This window comes from Mauremys mutica, chromosome 3 (assembly GCF_020497125.1).
Source record: "Mauremys mutica isolate MM-2020 ecotype Southern chromosome 3, ASM2049712v1, whole genome shotgun sequence".
Classification (NCBI taxonomy): domain Eukaryota; kingdom Metazoa; phylum Chordata; order Testudines; family Geoemydidae; genus Mauremys; species Mauremys mutica.
The window spans coordinates 99,186,971-99,206,899 of NC_059074.1; the positions used below are offsets into that span (position 1 = coordinate 99,186,971).

At 45.6% G+C, this 19,929-nt stretch overlaps 1 protein-coding gene across 1 annotated transcript in view; it reads right to left on the reverse strand.

The window, feature by feature from the left end:
* Positions 1–19,929, reverse strand: part of SAMD3 (sterile alpha motif domain containing 3) — an 84,648-nt gene that overhangs the window by 42,302 nt on the left and 22,417 nt on the right. The window contains exon 4 of the mRNA XM_045011865.1: positions 14,275–14,388. Within this exon, the coding sequence (XP_044867800.1) occupies positions 14,275–14,388 (114 nt within the window). The remainder of the gene's footprint in view (positions 1–14,274; positions 14,389–19,929) is intronic.

Genomic DNA, 19,929 nt, shown 5'->3' on the forward strand with positions numbered 1-19,929 from the left:
CTATCTTGAATAATTTTATATCAACTAAAAACTTTGCCACCTGACCGTTTGCCCCTTTTTCCAGATCATTTAGGAGTACAGTACTGGTACCAGTACAGACCCCTTTGGGACACCATTATTTACCACTCTTCATTCTGAAAACTGACCATTTATTCCTACCCTTTATTTCCTATCTTTTAACCAGTAACTGATCCACGAGAGGACCTTTCCTCTTATCCCAAGACTACTTACTTTGTTTAAGAGTTTGGTGAGGGACCTCAAAGACTTTCTGAGAGTCCAAGTACACTATACCCATTGGATCACCCTTGTCCACATGTTTGTTGATCCCCTCCAAAGAATTCTAATAGATTGGTGAGGCATGATTTCCCTTTACAAAAGCTCTGATAATTCTTCCCAACCTGGAAAGGGAGTATTAGGAATAATGGAAGGTAACTTAAAAGGATACTGCCTTGGTTAATTCAAAGACATTTTGTGCTAAATTCACAAAAATCTAGCAATTGACTGATTATAATCAGTTAAGGAAGGTGGGAGGGAAATAGAGTAGACTGAGGTTTGGCACATAATACAGAAATTTTCACTTCTAAGGCCACGTCTACACTACAAACTTTGGCTGCCGCAAGTTATGTCAGCATAAACTACAATTAGCATCTCGTTCGCGCGCATGCATATTTGGCTCCTTGCACCAGTACCGCACATACTCAACCGGGGTGCGTGTCTCAACTTGCCACCATCCAGCGCGTTGTCTTTTGGGAAGTTTTGACAATGCGTGGTAGGGCAGAAACAAGTCGTTCAGAGATGACTGGGAGCAAGGGTTCTACTTCTCAGGATGCAACTTTCTCCATCCCATAATGTTATCTACATTCCTAGTTTTTGCACCCTTTTCAAAAATCCCATGAAACCACAGGGCCTTCCTCACTGTCCGCATCTCGGACAGAAGCATGGAGCCTCAGCACTATTGTCATGAACGTTGCAAGCACAGGGCACATGATCCTCCGGTATTTGCAGAGCTGCAAGAAGAACCGCATCGGTAGAGAACATGATGATTTCATGGAGAGCAGATTGCTGCGGAACATAGAGAAAACCAACTGAAGGCTGTTGGTGCAGTTCAGAGCAGTTGCGGATGGCGGAGCACCACATCGGAGACCAAGAAACAAGTGGGATCACATGGTAATGCAGGATTGCGATGACGAGCAGTGGCTGCAGAACTTTTGTATGCGAAAGGCCACATTCCTGGATCTGTGAGCCAAGCTCGCCCCAGCCCTCCGTCACATGGACAACAGAATGAGAGCTCCACTGACAGTGGACAAATGAGTGGCGATCGCACTGTGGAAACTTGCAAAGCCAGACTGCTACGGGTCAGTGGGGAATCGTTTTGGAGTTGGAAAATCCACTGTGGAAGCTGTTGTCATGCAGGGTCACTAATCTTCTGCTACACAGAACCGTGACTCTCAGCAATGTGCAGGACATAGCAGATGGATTTGCAGCAATGGGGCTCCCAAACTGCAGTAGAGTGATGGCAAGTGCATCCCTGGAACCAGCCCACTTTGCTACAGAGTACGTCAACAGAAAGGGCTACTTCTCTATGGTTATGCAAGTGTTGGTTAATCAAGGGACGCTTCACTCACATCAGTGTTGGCTGCTCAGGGAAGTGCATGATGCTCACATCTTTAAGAACACAGGACTGTTCAGAAAGCTGAAAGCAGGGACTTTTCTTTGCAAACTGGCGGATTACCATTGGTGATGCTGAAATGACAACGGTGATGCTGGGGGACCCAGTCTACCCCTTGCTCCCCTGACTCATGAAGCTGTACACTGGCCACCTCAACAGCACCAAGGGAAGATTCAACCACCAGCTCAGCAGTTGCAGAATGACAGCTGAATGTGCTTTTGGTGGATTGAAGGGATGTTAGTTTGTTTACTCACAAGACTGGATCTCTGTGAGAAAAACATTCCAAGGGTTATAGCTGCCTGCTGTGTCCAGGGCCGGCTTCAGGCCAATTCCCCCGAATCGGGCCTTGCGCCTATGAGGGCCCTGATTCCCCCGAATCGGGTGCCGCGCCTAAGAGGGCCCCACGCCTGAAGAAGAGCACCTTAGGCACCTTTTTTATTTTTTTACTCACCCGGCGGCGGTCTAGATCTTCGGCGGCACATCGCCAGCTGGTCCTTCACTTGCTCCGGGTCTTCGGCAGCATTTTGGCGGCGGGTCCTTCAGTGCCGCGGAGGACCCGGAGCGAGTGAAGGACCCGATGCCGACATGCCGCCGAAGACCCGGACTGCTGCTGGGTATTCGAATTGGGCCCCGCACTTACTAAAGCTGGCCCTGGCTGTGTCATGCATAATACTGTGAGGCAAAGGGGGCGGGGGGAGTTTCTGATGGGGTGAAGGGCGGAGGTGGAGCAGCTGTCTGCTGAGTTTGAACAGCCAGACACAAGGGTTTTTAGAAGAGCTCAACAAAGAGCTGTGCGTCTCAGGGAGACCTTGAAAGAGCACTTTAAGAGCAAGCCACAGTAATGTGTGGTGGTGTACTATGCTCTATCCAGCCCTGCAGTTCTGGGGCCTGTTAGGAACTGTCTGTTTATTGTTGCACATCTACGAATATAACACAGTCAACGCACCTATTAATTTTGTGGTGCTTCCTGTACATTTATAATTATTACGTTTGTCACTGATCCTATGAGTTGTGTCATAGTGTACAACAACAATTAGCAGCAGGTTCTTTCACTACCACTAGGCATTCCACAGCATATGTTGGGAACGAATAGATCCATTATTTTCCAAAAAATATTTTATTGAGTAACAAAGCCAGTGCAAAAACAAATAATCTGTGCAATTTAAAAGCAAATACATTAAAAAAATTAATTAATGAAAAAGAACATTCATGTCCATCTTGGCTACACATACAGGAACTGTGGCTTTCACAGGTCAGTGTATGTGGTTGTCTTTAACGTCCCATGGTGAGAAGTGGTAGGAGTAGGGATGATGTCACATGGAATGTAAAGGGTGTGTTGGAAGGTGCTAAAATGAAGTTCTCTGCAGACTGCAAAGGGAGGCGAGCTTGCAACTGTTGAACCTGTAGGTCCACGAGCATCTGCAGCATCCGTGTTTGCTGCTGGAGAAGCCCCATTATGTCCTGGTGCAACTCCCTCTCCTTTTCCTGCTGCAACTTTCTCCTGTTTGCTCTTCCTTTCTCCGCGCCCTCTGCCCATGGCCTGATGCAGCACAGGCTTGCAGGATCTCACTGATGTCATCCCAAGTCCTCTTCTTTCTACTCCTTAACTAGCTCTGGCATTCCAGGGGTGTGGTGGGGGAACAAAGGCCACAATGGCAGCAGCTACAGACAAAACACAGAGGTGCCATTGTCAATATAGTCACAATGGAAAAGCGAAAGCTAAGATTCAGAACTCCCTTTCCTCACTCCCGTAAAGTTTTAAACAAGATGTACTTATTGACACTTCTGCTTGGAGTGCTTGGGCACGGTGCCACTCATGCACCCGCAATGGTATGGCCCACCAGAGGTAAGGGAAATGAGGAGGGAATTGCTCGGTAGCATGAAACTATGACTACAGGGCAATGGCACTGAATACTGGCCCCATTTTCCACATGTGGTGGTGATGATTTTAGCTGGTATTTCATTCCTGAGAGTAACAAAGGCTCAGAGAGCACAGATGCTGATGGTGTCCTGAATCTGCCCGGCCCATATGTTGCTATCATGTTTACTGCAATGTCCCTGCTGATGTTATCACTGATGGGCATGAGAAAGCATCTTACCACAGAGGAAGAACTAAGGCTGCCATCCCTAGAAACCTTCAGGAGAGGATTCCAGAGTACCTCCATGAAAAATTCATCAAGATCTCTCAGAAGGATTCAAGGGACATCCCTGGGTACATAAACAAACTGTTTCACATGGTCCCGGGCCCCTCCCTCCCCATCCCCCACCCCGCCTAACTCTACAGGGGAATTAAGAGCAGATAACAGCTCTGCCTCTCTTTGTTGTACCTCTGCCTCTTCTAGTATGAGTAAAATAATGCAAAGTTGACCTGCTAAGTTGGGAGCGATATCAGTACATTATTGTAATGGGTAATACATTTCTACACTTACCTGAGATTCCTTTCCCCTGCATCAGGCTCACGTGTGCTCGGCTGCCAAGACTGACTGAACTGCAGTGGAATCGCCAACAGGTCCAGGTTCACGGCATAGTGTGAACCCCCAGTTACATGACCCCCATCCTCCTCCTCTTCTTCACTGTTCACACCAGGAGTCTGTGACTTACAGGCTCCTCCGAGGTATCCAAAGTGGCGTACAGGGCAGTGGTGGAGTCTCCGTCAAGGCATGCAGCTCTCCATAAAAGCAGCGGGCATGCGGCTCAGCACCAGACTGACTGATGGCCTCCAGGGCAGTATGTCTGCTGCAGTTACTTCACTTTCACACGGAACTGCTGCTGGTCCCTGTCATACCCCTTCTCCTGCATCCCCATGAAACCTGTTCATAGATGTCCACATTTCTACAGCTGGTCTGTGGCTGTGCCTACACAGCCTCTTCTCCCTACAGGCTCAGGAGATCCTGTAAGTCCTATCTGCTTCAGGCTGGGGCATATGGAGCGTGTAACCCTCCTGGTCAGCTGGGAAGCTGCACACAACAAGGGAGAGATGCTAGGTGTGCTCGCCAAGCTGGACAAGCAGGAAAAGGCATTTCAAAAAATCGCAGGGTTTTAGACTGGGGTGGGAAGGCAGGCTGGCTAGCTTCCCGTCTCAGTGACTCCTGGCCAATGCAGTTCACAATTGTAACCAAAGCAGTGTTGGGCATTGCAGAACAGCTGCTGGAGGACTGTTCAGGTTAATGTAGGTAACGCAGCGTCAGTTGACCATGGCTCAACACCGCTCGGGGAGATGGTGTAACTGCATTGCCGTAATGGGGCATTTACACTGGTGGCAGACAAATTTAAGCATAGACACATGAACAACTAGGTCAACGCAAGGCAGCGTATGTTGACCTTACCTTGTAGTGTAGACCAGGCCTAAGGCCCTCACTACCTTGGGCTGTAAACAGGAATTATAAACCACGTGTAAATAGTTTCAGCTAAAATAGCTTCTAAGGCTACGTCTACAGCAGCACAGTTGCAGAGCTGCAGATGTGCTGCTGTAGCAGTTTAGTGTAATCTCTTACTATAGCAACAGGTCACCCCCTCTGATCACTGTAGGTAATCTACCTTCCCAAGAGGAAGTAGCTAGGTAAATGGAAGAATTCTACACCAGAGGCTTGGTTAATTCAACTACGTCACTCAGGAGTGTGAACTTTTCACACCCCTGAGAGAGACGTGGGTATGGCAATGTAACTTTTCAGTGTAGACCAACCCTAACATAGGCCTGATTTACACTAAAAAGGTCAACCCAGCTATGTTGCTAAAAGGTGTGAAAAATTGATACCTTGCCCCAGCAGTCTCTAAACAATGTCTGAAAAATCCTCATGCTCCTGGAGCAATAAGGAGGAAATACTTGATTATGTTTAGATGAAGTCACCACAAAAAACTCACAGTTGGGCGATTATGTTAAATAGGTGAAGTAGATCTAAATTAAACAATAGAGTTGGCTGGAGACAGACGCAACTAACAGCTTATCTACTTACAGAAGTGTTCACACACAAAGGGCTTGTCTTCACTACCAGGGTAAGCAGACCTAAGTTACGCTACTTCAGCTACATAGCTTAGGTTGACTTACCCTGGTGTCTTCACTGCGCTGCATTGATGGGAGACACTCTCCCATTGACTTACCTTAATCTTCTCGGGGAGCTGGAGTACTGGGGTCGACGGGAGAGCGCTCTGCTGTCAATTTCGCGGGTCTTCACTAGACTCACTGAATTGACACCTGCTGCAGCGCTGATCTCCACATAGTGAAGACCAGCCCAAAGTTGTGCCCATGTCACATCAAACTTTAGTTAAACCAGTGCAACTTGTGTGTTTTGTCTAGGCCTCACACAAGGAGAAGACTATTACAAATAGAAGTTTAACACCAAGGGCAATATAGTGCCCCCCAAAGTCTCTTTCATATCTGCAAGATCTTGGGACGCCGACCAGGTTAACACATCTGAGAATGGATTTGTAAGTCTCACCTTACTTCAGAAAAAGGCATCCCACTGGTATAATAAAGCCTATTAACTAGTTTGTAATGATGCAGTTTCTGTAGATTCCCATTTTATTTCACGTTCTCTCTGCTATGCTTGAAAGTCATGTGAAACAAATGCTACAACTGTAATTCTCTTTGGCTGCATGGTATTCTCATGGTGTTCCCACACAGTACATCTCTTGGGAACATAATGCCATAAAGTAAGGTCATTATGGACTGAGCTGTTCTGTCTCCACTAACTGAACAAAAAGGTATGTGTTTGAATTACAGTCCCAATGCCATGGGGAACATTTTGTTTCACTGAAAGAAAAGCTACGGCATTTGCACCCCTGTGGTGTCACCTTGGTTATCCAAGGATGGTTTTAGGCTGGATCGTATGGTTGAGCACATAATTAACACCACTGAAAAGCCTCCGACAGCAAAATATATAGTGTACTTCGCACAAAGGCATGTTCCTGAGTTAGCTGAAACTGATCATTTAAAAAAAAAAAAAAAAACTTTGGCATCAATGCAGACAGTTCAATCAAGACATCTGTGCAATGTACAGCAGAAGCCAAGAAACAGGATAAAATATTATACACATTGGTAATAATAACCCTTAAAGCCTCTGACTAAAGAAGAACAGTTTCCAATATCTATTTTGTTTGTTTACATAATTTAAATAGGATTTTGCTGGCTGAAAGCCAACTAGCTGTGCACATAACTAGGCTATGTAACATAGGTTCCTCTCAATGTTGTTTCTGGTCTTCCTTGCTTCATTCCCTCCATGGGTTTGTTACACCCCTTTTCTTAATTTAAATTCCTTAATTTTTCTCAGTTTCCCCTGATTTGGGAATGAACCCCAAATACACAGCTCCCTGCAGCTACATAGAGCCCCACTGTGGGCCTCCAATTAGAGCTCGTTGAGCTTGGTCAGACAGAGCTCATTGCAGGAACAGGACCTTTGATTGTAAACTCCTCAGGGCAAAACGTGTCTATATGTTTGTATAGCATCTAACAAAGCCCCCTCTCCTCCTTCCCAATAGCGATAGAACCTCTGGGCACGGCCACAATACAAACAACATTATTTCTGGTAACGTTTATTTTAAAATGAGTCAACTGTCCCAAAGAGTTGGACATCAGAAAACTTCAGCACTGCACTCAACATAGTCTCAACATACTAATTAGGATGGAATAATAGTCAGGAAGATTAGGATGGAGACTCCAGCTTGGTGGTAATGGTTGGAGGGGGGAGGGGCATGTTATGGTTGCAGGAGGGTAGGAGAAAAAGATTCTGGCCCACTTGCTGTTGGATGAGCCTTATCTACATCTTATTTATTTATTGCTATATTTTGCCTGATGTTTTCTCTACTTAACTTCACTGACCCATTGTAGCTCTTCTTGAATGTAGAAACAGGAAGAGCTGATGTCAGTCACAGCGTGAGACTCAGGGCAAGTCTATGCTAGAGCATTACATCGGTGGGCAGCTGCATCGCTGTAGCACACCTGGTGAAGACGTGCTGTGCTGACAGGAGAGCACTCTCCTGTTGACATAATTACTCCACCTCAGCAAGAAGCAGAAGCTATGTTGGCAGGAGAGCATCTCCCACTGACATAGCACTGGTGTGGACAGCACAAAATTTGCATCACTGGGAGGGCTTTTTCACACCTCTGAGCGATGGATGTTATATCGACTTAGGCTGTAGTGTAGATATGCCCTCAGAAAACCTCTCACTTACTGTTGGGAGAGGGAACCATAGCAGAGATACAAATATTAACTTTCAGTTAAGTTTTGTGGGACTGTCGTCACATTTTACAACCACCCACTAAAAAAACAAGTCGTCAAAATACAGGCAAAACTAATTAGATGATGCCCATGCTTTAAAGCCAGTTTCTAACATGGCTGATCCTTGACACAGCCAGCTTTGCTTTGGCAGCAGTCAGGATTGCATTTTGTTTGTTACATTCTCGGGAGATGCTCCTTCTGTGCTTGGAGTTGGTTTGAGTGCAGCAGCAGCAGAAGGCTCAGGAGAGAAGAATTTTTCCTCAGGAGTAAGACTGGCTGAACTGCCAATTAATCAGGCCATTTTATAGAAGAGAGAGAGTGCATATATCTGTGCATGCATGAGAGAGAGGAGAGAGAGAGAGAGAAATCTAGTGTATTGGAACAGAAGTACTTTTACAAATATATTTTGGGTTTCTGTAAGTCTCATTATTTACGTATCAGAGGGGTAGCCGTGTTAGTCTGGATCTGTAAAAGCAGCAAAGAGTCCTGTGGCACCTTATAGACTAACAGACATTTTGCAGCATGAGCTTACGTGGGTGAATACCCACTTCTTCGGATGCAAGACTTGCGTCCGAAGAAGTGGGTATTCACCCACGAAAGCTCATGCTGCAAAACGTCTGTTAGTCTATAAAGTGCCACAGGATTCTTTGCTGCTCTTTCATTATTTACGGTAATCTCTGTGGAATTACTACCTTACATAGTTAATGTTTCCTCTAGGCCAGAAGTCCCCAATCTGTGGGGCGTGGAGGAATGTTCGGGGGTGGTGTTGCTAGCGCCTGGGCCAGCCCCCATGAGGGGTGGGGAGGGAGCGCCACCCAGTTCTGCTCCTGGCCTCTCAGCTCTGCTCTCGCCCCCTCCCCCAGCTCTGGCCCCAGCCTTGGCCTCTTACCCCTGTCCGCGTCCCTCCTCCCAGAGCCATGGCCCTGCTCCTGGCCCTGGGAGGGGAGGCCCAGACAGGGGTTAAGTGTGGGGCGCAAGCTAAAAAGTTTGGGGACCACTGCTCTAAGCTGTTTGGAGGATTCCATTTATTTTTGTTAGAAAAAAGGGAGTTAGGTGGTTTAAACTATCTGAATTAGAGCAATAAGGGTCCATATAAACATCTGATTGATAAATCTAATACTATCAGCTCCAAGCATTCAAAAATCATGAGTCAATCCCCCCAAAAATCATGGAGGTATTTTTTGTCTGTTTGAAATTCCCATGATTTTTAAGACAACAACTTGGGTGCAGGATGGTATTTGTCTTCTGGTTTTTGACGTTTGCAAGAAATAGAAGCTTTCAGATAAAGTGGGGGGATATGGGGAGCAGTAGAAATTCTCATATAGACAACTGACTCCAATAAGCTGAGGCTTTAAGAGGGGGAAAAAAACCACCAAAACCAGGAAGAGTTGGAAATGCTGTAAACAATCATGCAAAAGGTGAGGCTGCAAATCTACCTATCTGGAAAAATAATTAGATTACCACATGTATTAGAAATAGTTCTGATGGCCAGTGGTACCAATGGCAAGGAATTAGAAGTCTATTCCGGTAAACTCCGAATGCGTAGAAAGATCTGACAAACAGTCCAGCAGAAAATTTACAGGAACAATGTTTCAGATTAACAGTTTTCCCCTTGTTTTTCCAGCATGCATATAAATGAGTTTCAGATAGTGTTAGTCTCTTTTAGGATAGTCTATCAACATACAGATAATGAGGAATTAAAGAGCAAGACCTATGTTTGACAGTAGAAGACAAACACCTTCAACCAAAAGCACACTTTCAAAACTATCCTCAATAGGACTAGCTATTAGCTGTTCACTTACCACATAGGAGGTAAAATTGTTGATCTAAAAAATTCCTCACACTTTTAGAGCCATACAATTAGTGTGTCACGCAGGATTTGAAATGTGATGTGGTATCCTGTTAGAGAGCACAAATCTGTCCCACCGCCGAGTATTTCACCCCAAGGCATTTGGACAGAAAGTCCATTATGCAACACGTCACAAAAAAGCTTTTTATTTATATATAAAGATTGAGTCTCATATGAGAATCAATCTTTTATCAGGATGCCGTTCCTGAAGGAAAACAGTTGGAATTTCATGAGACGTGGATCCGGTTTGTATATCATTTGGCATGCATGCCTTCAGAAACTGCATGTAGAACATATGCCAATAAAAATGTGGGCTCTTGCACAGCAATCTCAGGTAACAATAACAGCTGCTGTCTCAACAACACCACCATCTCATACTGCCTTGAGCTGTGCAGGAGCTAATACCCAGATAGAAAAGCAGGTATGAAAAAAGTGTTCATGGGAGCATTCTGTGTATCCTAAGTGGGTGTTCTCACAAATCAGCGCTGCTACCGCTTTAACAAATTTTTACACAAGAAAACTTTAAGACCCTGGACACTCCACACTTTTTTGCTCTTACCCGATCTCTAAAAAATAATCTAACCATAGTGACCTCTGACCTGATCAGTTGGATGCATAATGCAATTTGATGACTCTTCAACAGAGGAAGAGAAGGGGTAAAATAAATTATGTTTCTGTTACACCACGTTAACTGCTATTTTTGTGTTTAAACTATCAGAGCTAGAGTCTCCCTCAATCTCTCTGTGGTGGAGAAGCATATTTTGAAGGTGGTTGATAGGTCTTGTCTATATAGAGAAGTTACATCAGGGTAAGGTAGAATGTGAATTTAAAATGCTATATTTTGACCAGTGTAACAAAAGCAGTTTAACTATATTGGCCTAAATTCCTGTTTAGAAACCCCAAAGACTCTATTCTCTCTTTCAGTATATTACTACTACACTAGTTCAAATGAAGCCGTTTCCACGAGTAAAGGGAAAAAAAAAATAAGAGAAAGATCTACAGAATTTAAACACTCCAAATACATAAAACCAGGAAAAAATGAACTAGTCCTGGAAGAAGATGAACATAAGAAAAACCACTAAGAACCGCCCCCATGAACATTGGCAGAACTATCAGACGAACATTATGTTGAATTGTAATATCAGTAGCCAAAATAGGTTTTTCTTAAACCCCCAATCTATGTTTAAGAATTAAATAACCATCACCTCAGAAGTCAAACCCACAGCAACACCAGCTATAATCTCTCCCTAATGCTGTTTCTACATGTAAAACACTAAAGTGACACACCTGCAGTGCCATTGCAGCATTTCAGTGTAGACACTCAGTACAGTACAGAAAAGGTCCTCACATTACTGTAATTAATCAACCTCCCTGAGAGGCAATAACTGGGTCGGCAGAAGAATTCTTCCATCAACCAAGTGCTGTCTCCCCTTGGAGCTAGGTCAGTATAGCCATGCCTCTCGGGGTGTGGATTTTTACACCCCTAACCAAAGGCACCAACTTTCTGATTTCCGGGGGTACTTGACTCCTTCTTCCCCTGGAGGCCCCGCTCTCATGTCGCCTCTTCCCTTCCAGGTAGTTTGGTTGGTTTTTGTTAAGAGAAGTGAAGTTTAATGTACACATGCCTGAGGAGGTTATGCTGGCTGCATGCCAGTTGCCAAGGTGTCAAACAGGATGTATGAGCACACCTACACAGCAAATGGAAGTGTGATTATAACATGGGTAGGCATACCTATGCTAGCTTTAATTTGGCTAGTGCAAGTAACTATAGAAGTTGTGATGTGGCAGCATGGACTTCAGTACAGGCTGGCTGCCCCAGTACAAACCCATCTGGGACTCTGAGTACATACTTGAGTTACTACCCTGTGCTGAAGCCTGCATTGCTGTGTGTGCACTACTATTGTTACCTGCGCTGGCTAGATTAAAGCTAGCATGGATGTGTCTACCCACACTATAATCACACCTTATTTGTTGTGTAGATTTACTGCGTTCTAGGAATTTTTATTAGGGACTAGAAAAGCTGGTTGGATAGTCTGGATGGCTCCTCTGCTTGAAGTGGATAAAAGGACTTAGTATTTGGCTTGAAGGCTCAAGGTTCACACTCAGGGCTGATCTACACTGAAAACCGACATCCAGCCCCAGAGCACCCACAGAAAAAAAATAGTGGGTGCTCAGCACTGATCAGTGGGCCCCACTGATCAGCTCCTCTCCCTCCCCCCCAACGCCTTCTGCTCACCAACGGGTCCCGCTGATCAGCTCCTCTCCCTCCCCCCAACGCCTTCCGCCCACCAACGGGTCCCGCTGATCAGCTCCTCTCCCTCACCCCAGCACCTTCTGCCCACCAACGGGCCTCACCGATCAGCTTCTCTCCCTCCCCCCCAACGCCTTCTGCTCACCAACGGGTCCCGCTGATCAGCTCCTCTCCCTCACCCTAGCGCCTTCCACCCACCAACGGGCCCCGCCGATCAGCTTCTCTCCCTCCCCCCAACGCCCTCCGCCCACCAATGGGCCCTGCCGATCAGCTCCTCCCTTTGGCTCTTCATAAGAGACTGACAAATGAGAAACGTAGAAAAAAAAATTCTAACCAGATCACGTCACTTTTGAACCAGGACTCAGGTCTGCCCTTAGATAAGTGTGTTCTAATTCCTGCTTGTTTATCTGACAATTACACCTAGATTTGTACTAGGGATGTAAAATGTTAACCGGGTAATTGATAAGCATCAGTCTTACCAGTAATGTATTCAGTTAACGTTTAAATGCCTAACGTGCACATTAAAAACGCGGCAGCAATACCATTTCATAGTGCATGTGGAACTAGGTTCTGCATTGTTAAGAATCCAGACCATTGCTATGGAACTGACATCATAGGGCGGGAACTAGGGGTGTGGGGCGTGTTACAGAACCTCCCGTTTTACGCGGGGCTCCACTGCCACTCTGTACATCGGTTCCCAGCTGCCGGCCCCGTGCCTGGGGCTCCGTTCCCAGCCCCATGCCCGCCCCCAGCTGTGGCCCCAGCCTTGGCCTCCTTACCCCTCTCCGGGTCTGGGCACGGGGCCGGCAGCCAGGAACCTGGGCAGAGGGCCAACAGCCACAGTCGGGACCCCAGGCGGAGGGCCAGCAGCTGAGACCCATGTAAAATGTGGGGGGGTGCTGTAGCACCTCCCACACCCTTAGTTCCCATGCCTATGTTTGAATTCGTTAATGGTTAAATGTTTAACTGATACAATTTTAATAATTTAAATGGTTATTTTTTTAAAATTCTATTTACATCCCTAATTTGTACTTCAATATTTAGGGACAGACCAGTTCACTTTTCTCATGGAGTCTATAGGACTTCCTGGCAAAGTGGAATAAAAGACGGTTACTCACCTTTGTAACTGTTGTTCTTCGAGATGTGTTGCTCATATCGATTCCAATTAGGGTGTGCACATGCCACGTGCACGATCGTCGGAAGATTTTTACCCTAGCAACATTCGGCTGAGGCGCTCCCTGGAGTGGTGCCCTTATGGTGCCCAGCGGCCCCTCAGTTCCGTCTTTCTGCCCGTGACAGTCGTTGGAACTGAGGAGCGCGGCTTAGCTGATCTCCACTTCCCTAGCTTCTAGGTACAGCTGCGTCCACACCCTGCCTTCCTTCCTAAGGTGGTGTTTGCCTTCCACATCAACCAAAACATCTTCCTTCCGGTCTTCTATCCGAAGCCACACGCTTCTCTACAAGAACAACAGCTGCACTCCCTAGACATTCGCAGGGCCCTCACCTTTTACATCAAATGAACGAAACCTTTTAGGAGGACGACCCAGCTGTTCGTAGCTGGGGCAGACCGGATGAAGGGCCTCCCAGTCTCCGCCCAGCGCATCTCGTCCTGGATCACATCTTGCATCCGTGTGTTCTATGACTTGGCTGACGTGCCAACCATGTACCTTACTGCCCACTCCACCCAGGCTCAAGCTTCGTACTCCACCTTCCTGGCTCATGTACCCATACAGGAGATATGTAGGGCAGCAACCTGGTCATCGGTGCATACCTTTGCTTCCCACTACGCAATTGTTCAACAGTCAAGGGGTGACGTAGCATTTGGCTCAGAGGTTCTCCACTCTGCAACGTCTCACTCCGACCCCACCGCCTAGGTCAGGCTTGGGAGTCACCTAACTGGAATCAATATGTGCAAGCACTCAAAGAAGAAAAGACGGTTACTCATCTTTGTAACTGTTGTTCTTCGAGATGTGTTGCTCATACCCATTCCAAACCCGCCCTCCTTCCCCTCTGTCAGAGTAGCCGGCAAGAAGGAACTGAGGGGGCGCTGGGTTGACTGGGGTATATATCTGGCGCCTTAAGGGCGCCACTCCAGGGGGCGCCTCAGCCAACCCACTGAGTGTTGCTAGGGTAAAAATCTTCTGACAATAGTGCACGCGGCATGTGCACACCCTAATTGGAATTGATATGAGCAAGCACTCGAAGAAGAACTTCAGTCTCATCAGCAAAACAGAAATGTAATGCTGTTTTCAGAATATAAGCAGAATTAGCAAATGCACTATAAACTCACTTCTGTTTTAGCACTCTTCGGTCAATTAATCCACCATCATACTTTTCAGTTGGAGAGATATAACCTGTCTGCTCCGTAGGACTAAAAGGACTGATCACCCGGATGCCCATGGTCCTGGAAGACAAGGAATTTCATTGGTGAGCTGTACACTTTGCAAAGCTTGTCCAAAAGATATACTCTAAGATTCCAAAATACCTGCTGCAAAAAATAGAAAATACAAAAACATTAACATGTTGAATAGTCCTTAAGTGACGCTGATGTGTTGGAAGCAGGTGATGAATTAAATTAATCATCAAATCCAGCCAACTTAAAAGGGAAACTAAAGTAATATTGCTAAGAGATGTTCTAATCACGACATGTAATTACAGAGAAGCAAATCACTATATTTTTAAAGTTTCATAGATACAGCAGCCTCTTGATTATTTTTTCTGCTATATTTAGTGTCTGATGTCTTCTAACATACAGGAAACAGTTCACCATTACAACACATGATAAAACAAGAGACTTGCAGAGTGTTGTAAGGCAGGCTCTATTAAACTAGGGGTATGTCTTCACTACCAACGTTATAGCGCTGCCATGGCAGTACATTAAGGTGGATGTCTAGTCGTGATACCAATGCTGGAAGAAAGCTCTCCCAGTGCTGTAAAAAACCCCACCCCCATGAGGGGAGTAGCTACCAGCGCTGGTGCACTGTCTACACTGCCACTTGTATCACTCGGGGGTGTGTTTTTTCACACCCCTGAGCGACAAAGTTTCAGCGCTGTAAAGTGGCAGTGTAGACAAGGCCCTAGAGGGCTGTCCGCTTCACGGCTTCTGTAGGTTGAGCTCATTGCACACATCAGGCACTACTTGTATTTCCAGGGACTCCCTGCAACTCCTCCCTGCTGTATCCCCCATTCTCCACCCATTCCTCTCACCCCCATTTTGCACCCATGACATGTGCTCTCTGTGTCCCCCACATTATTTCTTTTTCTTCTTCCTGAGGGAGGAGTAGTCCTTCAGTATGGGAAGGTGTTAATGGCTGCCATCAACCAGTTCTTTGATTTTGGATAATTACAGACCTGACTGAAGCAGATAGCTCTGCTAAGCAGATGCAAGGGCTTCACAGGTCAATTTCCATTGAAATCAGTAGAGTTTGCCCCATTGCAGCCTAGAACATTCCCCATAATTTTGGAATTGATCGGACACAGTATTTAAGAAAAATGACATCAAGTTGAGAGTGGGTAGCACCTTCCTTCACTCTGCCAAAAAAAATAACAGATTCTGTTCTATCATAAGTCAGACTGACCTTCTGCTAAAGCAGCTCTCATTGAGACCTCAGACACTGAAACTGAAACATTTGTAAATATCTCATTTCCAGCATTGTTGGAGAAAGTGTTCTTGAGATTTCCTTGAACCTGAATATTAGGGAAGTTTGGACCCATCGCCAGTTGCAACATAGAAGTGTTCGAGCTATTTATAAGATAGATCTTGAAGACTTCTTTGCATGCCATCTCTGCAGCATCTTTTAAGTCTGAAGAACACTGTCCTCACACACAACTATTTCAAATTTGATGACAATATATATCTCCAGATCAGTGGCACCGCTATGGGCACCCGCATGGCCCCACAATATGCCAATATTTTTATGGCTGACCTGGAACAACGCTTCCTCAGCTCCCGTCCACTCACGCCCCTTCTCTACCTACGCTACATTGATGACATCTTCATCATCTGGACCCATGGGAAGGAGACTCTGGAAAAATTCCACCACGATTTCAACAGCTTCCACCCCACAGTCAACCTCAGCCTGGACCAATCTACACGGGAGGTCCACTTCCTAGACACTACGGTGCAAATAATTGATGGTCACATTAACACCACCCTATACCGAAAACCGACCGACCGCTATGCCTACCTTCATGCCTCCAGCTTCCATCCCGGGCACACCACAAGATCCATTGTCTACAGCCAAGCACTGAGGTACAACCGCATCTGCTCTAACCCCACAGACAGAGACCAACACCTACAAAATCTCCACCAAGCATTCTCAAAACTACAGTACCCGCACGAGGAAATAAGGAAACAGATCAACAGAGCCAGACGTGTACCCAGAAGCCTCCTACTGCAAGACAAACCCAAGAAAGAAACCAACAGGACTCCACTGGCCATCACATACAGTCCCCAGCTAAAACCCCTCCAGCGCATCATCAGGGAACTACAACCCATCCTGGACAATGATCCCACACTTTCACAGGCCTTGGGTGGCAGGCCAGTCCTCGCCCACAGACAACCTGCCAACCTGAAGCATATTCTCACCAGTAACTGCACACCGCACCATAGTAACTCTAACTCAGGAACCAATCCATGCAACAAACCTCAATGCCAACTCTGCCCACATATCTACACCAGCGACACCATCACAGGACCTAACCAGATCAGCCACACCATCACCGGTTCATTCACCTGCACGTCCACCAATGTAATATATGCCATCATATGCCAGCAATGCCCCTCTGCTATGTACATCGGCCAAACTGGACAGTCTCTAAGGAAAAGGATAAATGGACACAAATCAGATATTAGGAATGGCAATATACAAAAACCTGTAGGAGAACACTTCAACCTCCCTGGCCACACAATAGCAGATCTTAAGGTGGCCATCCTGCAGCAAAAAAACTTCAGGACCAGACTTCAAAGAGAAACTGCTGAGCTCCAGTTCGTCTGCAAATTTGACACCATCAGCTCAGGATTAAACAAAGACTGTGAATGGTTTGCCAACTACAGAACCAGTTTCTCCCCCCTTGGTTTTCACTCAGCTGCTAGAACAGGGCCTCATCCTCCCTAATTGAACTAACCTCGTTATCTCTAGCTTGCTTCTTGCTTGCATATATAAACCTGCCCCTGGAAATTTCCACTACTTGCATCCAAAGAAGTGGGTATTCACCCACGAAAGCTCATGCTGCAAAACGTCTGTTAGTCTATAAGGTGCCACAGGATTCTTTGCTGCTTCTACAGAACCAGACTAACACGGCTACCCCTCTGATACTGTCTGCAGTGGTGTGCAAAATCACTGTTCCATCTACAGTAGTGGACATACTAATACAACTGGTGCCTGGGGACCTGTTGCTGACAAGTGACCTCAAGAACAGGCATGTTTGAGTGCAGATTTCCTTTTCAGTGGGCCTCTTCATTTACCCTAGTCATTTTTTCAAACCACTCACTTAAGTCAGAGCAACCAGACATCTTCTCAATGTGGCTTCAGGCTCCCACCTCAACTTGGGAGCAGTTAGTCTACAGATAACTGATGTATGAAATGTGCATCCATATGTGGCCATGAAGACACCAGGCAAACAGCTCCTCTGGTGCTAGTGCACATGCAGGTACACTCTGACCTCACAATTAGCATTAGGCCTAAGGCATTAAGCCCAGATCCAGATACTGATCCAGACTTCACAGGACGTGTTTCAGATACGGTATTTCTGTTCAAGTTCATCACCTCTACCCTTCGTATTTTTATACAGTCAGTATTCATTTAGGTGCCTACAGTACTCTATCCAACTAATGCAGTTCTCATTTTATAAGCAGGGGCTAAGCTGACTTTGTACAAAATGCCTGCTCTTAGAAATCATTCTCTCTCACCTGACAACCAAAAGACCGCAAACAACAGAAAGGAAGAAAACTTCAAGAGTGGTGGGCCAAGAAAGCACCCATGAACATTAAGAAAGGCATTCATGTAATGGAATGGAGGCAGAAGAAAGGATGAAGGATGTATTGCTTACAGTGTGGCAGATGCTTTGCCATGGGATGCTGCAAAAAGCAAGCCAGGTTGTGCAACCCATATGCAATTAAGGGCTCTGTAATCTGGTCTAGTGTCAGCAAGCAAGCAGTGAAAAAAATGAATCCTTTTTGTGCATGTGTATATATTATATAATAGATCTGTGCATTTTTGTTTTTTCCCCAAATAATCTGATTCTCTATGTCAAAAGGTGGCTTGCAGGAAAACCATTAACAATGTTAAAAGTAAAAAAAAAAAAAAAAAAAATTACTGTGCTCCAAAATCACGGATAGCACAAATTCTGGTTTCTAGAGCATGAAACAAAGTCAAACACAGGATTCCTAAAAAATGTTGCGCAGCATACATATTTATTACACACACAAAACTATGTTAAAAGAGCATTATTAAGGTTGCAAAGTCAAGCATTCATAAAGTAGGAAATTCCAAAACTAAGACTGCCTGTGGAACCTCTATTCAGCCCCCTTGTGTGTACCCATTTATGAAACAATCATTAATTATATCATCACATACTATTTTTTCCACAGGCCTCTGCCTCATTGAGTGCACAGAATGGATGGTCACTTATTGAGCAACTATTCAATATATTGTTTTCCTCACATTGCTCGAAGTGAGGCTCCAGGCTTTATTTAATGAATACTATTTATACCTTGCGACGAAGACATTATTCTTTTTCTCACGGTCTTTGGTGCTCATCACTCTAGTATGAGTGCTTCACAAACATTAATGAATTTATTTTCAAAACACATCTGTGAGATGAGGGAGAATTATTATGCCCATCTTATTATCAATTATCCTCTGGGGAACTGAAGCACAGAAAAATTTAAGTCAAAAGTATTCACTAGTTCTGGGTCCCCAATCTGAGATTCCTAGGACCTGATTTTCAGAATACTTAGCATTATGTAGCACGTAATGTATCCAAAGCACAGCTCTCATTGATGTCAGTTTCAGGTGTGAGTGCTCAGCACTTCTGTAAATCAGACCCCTAGGGGCTCGAGTCACATGCCCAGAAAACGAGGCACACACAATTAGGTGGTCAACCTGTGAAAAGCAACAATGAGTCCTGTGGCACATTAAAGACTAACAGATGTATTGGAGCATGTGACATAAGTCTTATGAAGTGGGTATTCACCCACAAAAGCTTATGCTCCAATACTTCTGTTAGACTTTAAGGTGCCACAGGACTCACTGTTGCTTTTTACAGATCCAGACTAACACGGCTACCCCTCTGATACTTGCAACCTGTGAAAAGTTTGGTTTAATGGCCTTGACTAATATCGCACTGGAGCTCTGAGGCAAAGGCAGAGATAGAATCCAATTTTCCAGGGCAGCATTCAACTGCCTTAACTACAAGACCATCCTTTCTCTGCCTCATTCAGTACACACCTTCCAACTTCTGCAACAAACGAAGCAGAAGTTCTACAGACAACATCCTTCGCTACACAGCCCTGCATCATCCTCAGAGCAGGTCCATGCAGTGCATTGAATGAGGCAAGGGTGAGGTGGGGTGGGAGGGTTGGAGGGGATAGTATGTGATCATGCAATTAAAAACAGTATTATAATATATGCGCACAAGGGGGCCAATTAAAAGTACCATGCTCTACCTGGACCACCAATAGACAGAGATTGGACACTTTGCTCGGGGGTTCACAGATATTTGCTGACACCAGTGGAACAGAGACACTCAGGAATTCTTGAGTTCCATTCCAGGCTCTGGAGGGCAGTGTTTTCTAGTGGGCACAGACTTTTCCAAGCATGCTAAAGAGTGACCTGTTCTGCTCTATCTCCTCCAACGTGTCCCTATTCCAGTCCTATCTCATCCCCACCCCTGGCTCATCCACTGAATCCCATTCTCCTCACTTAGGCTTTGTCTACACTAG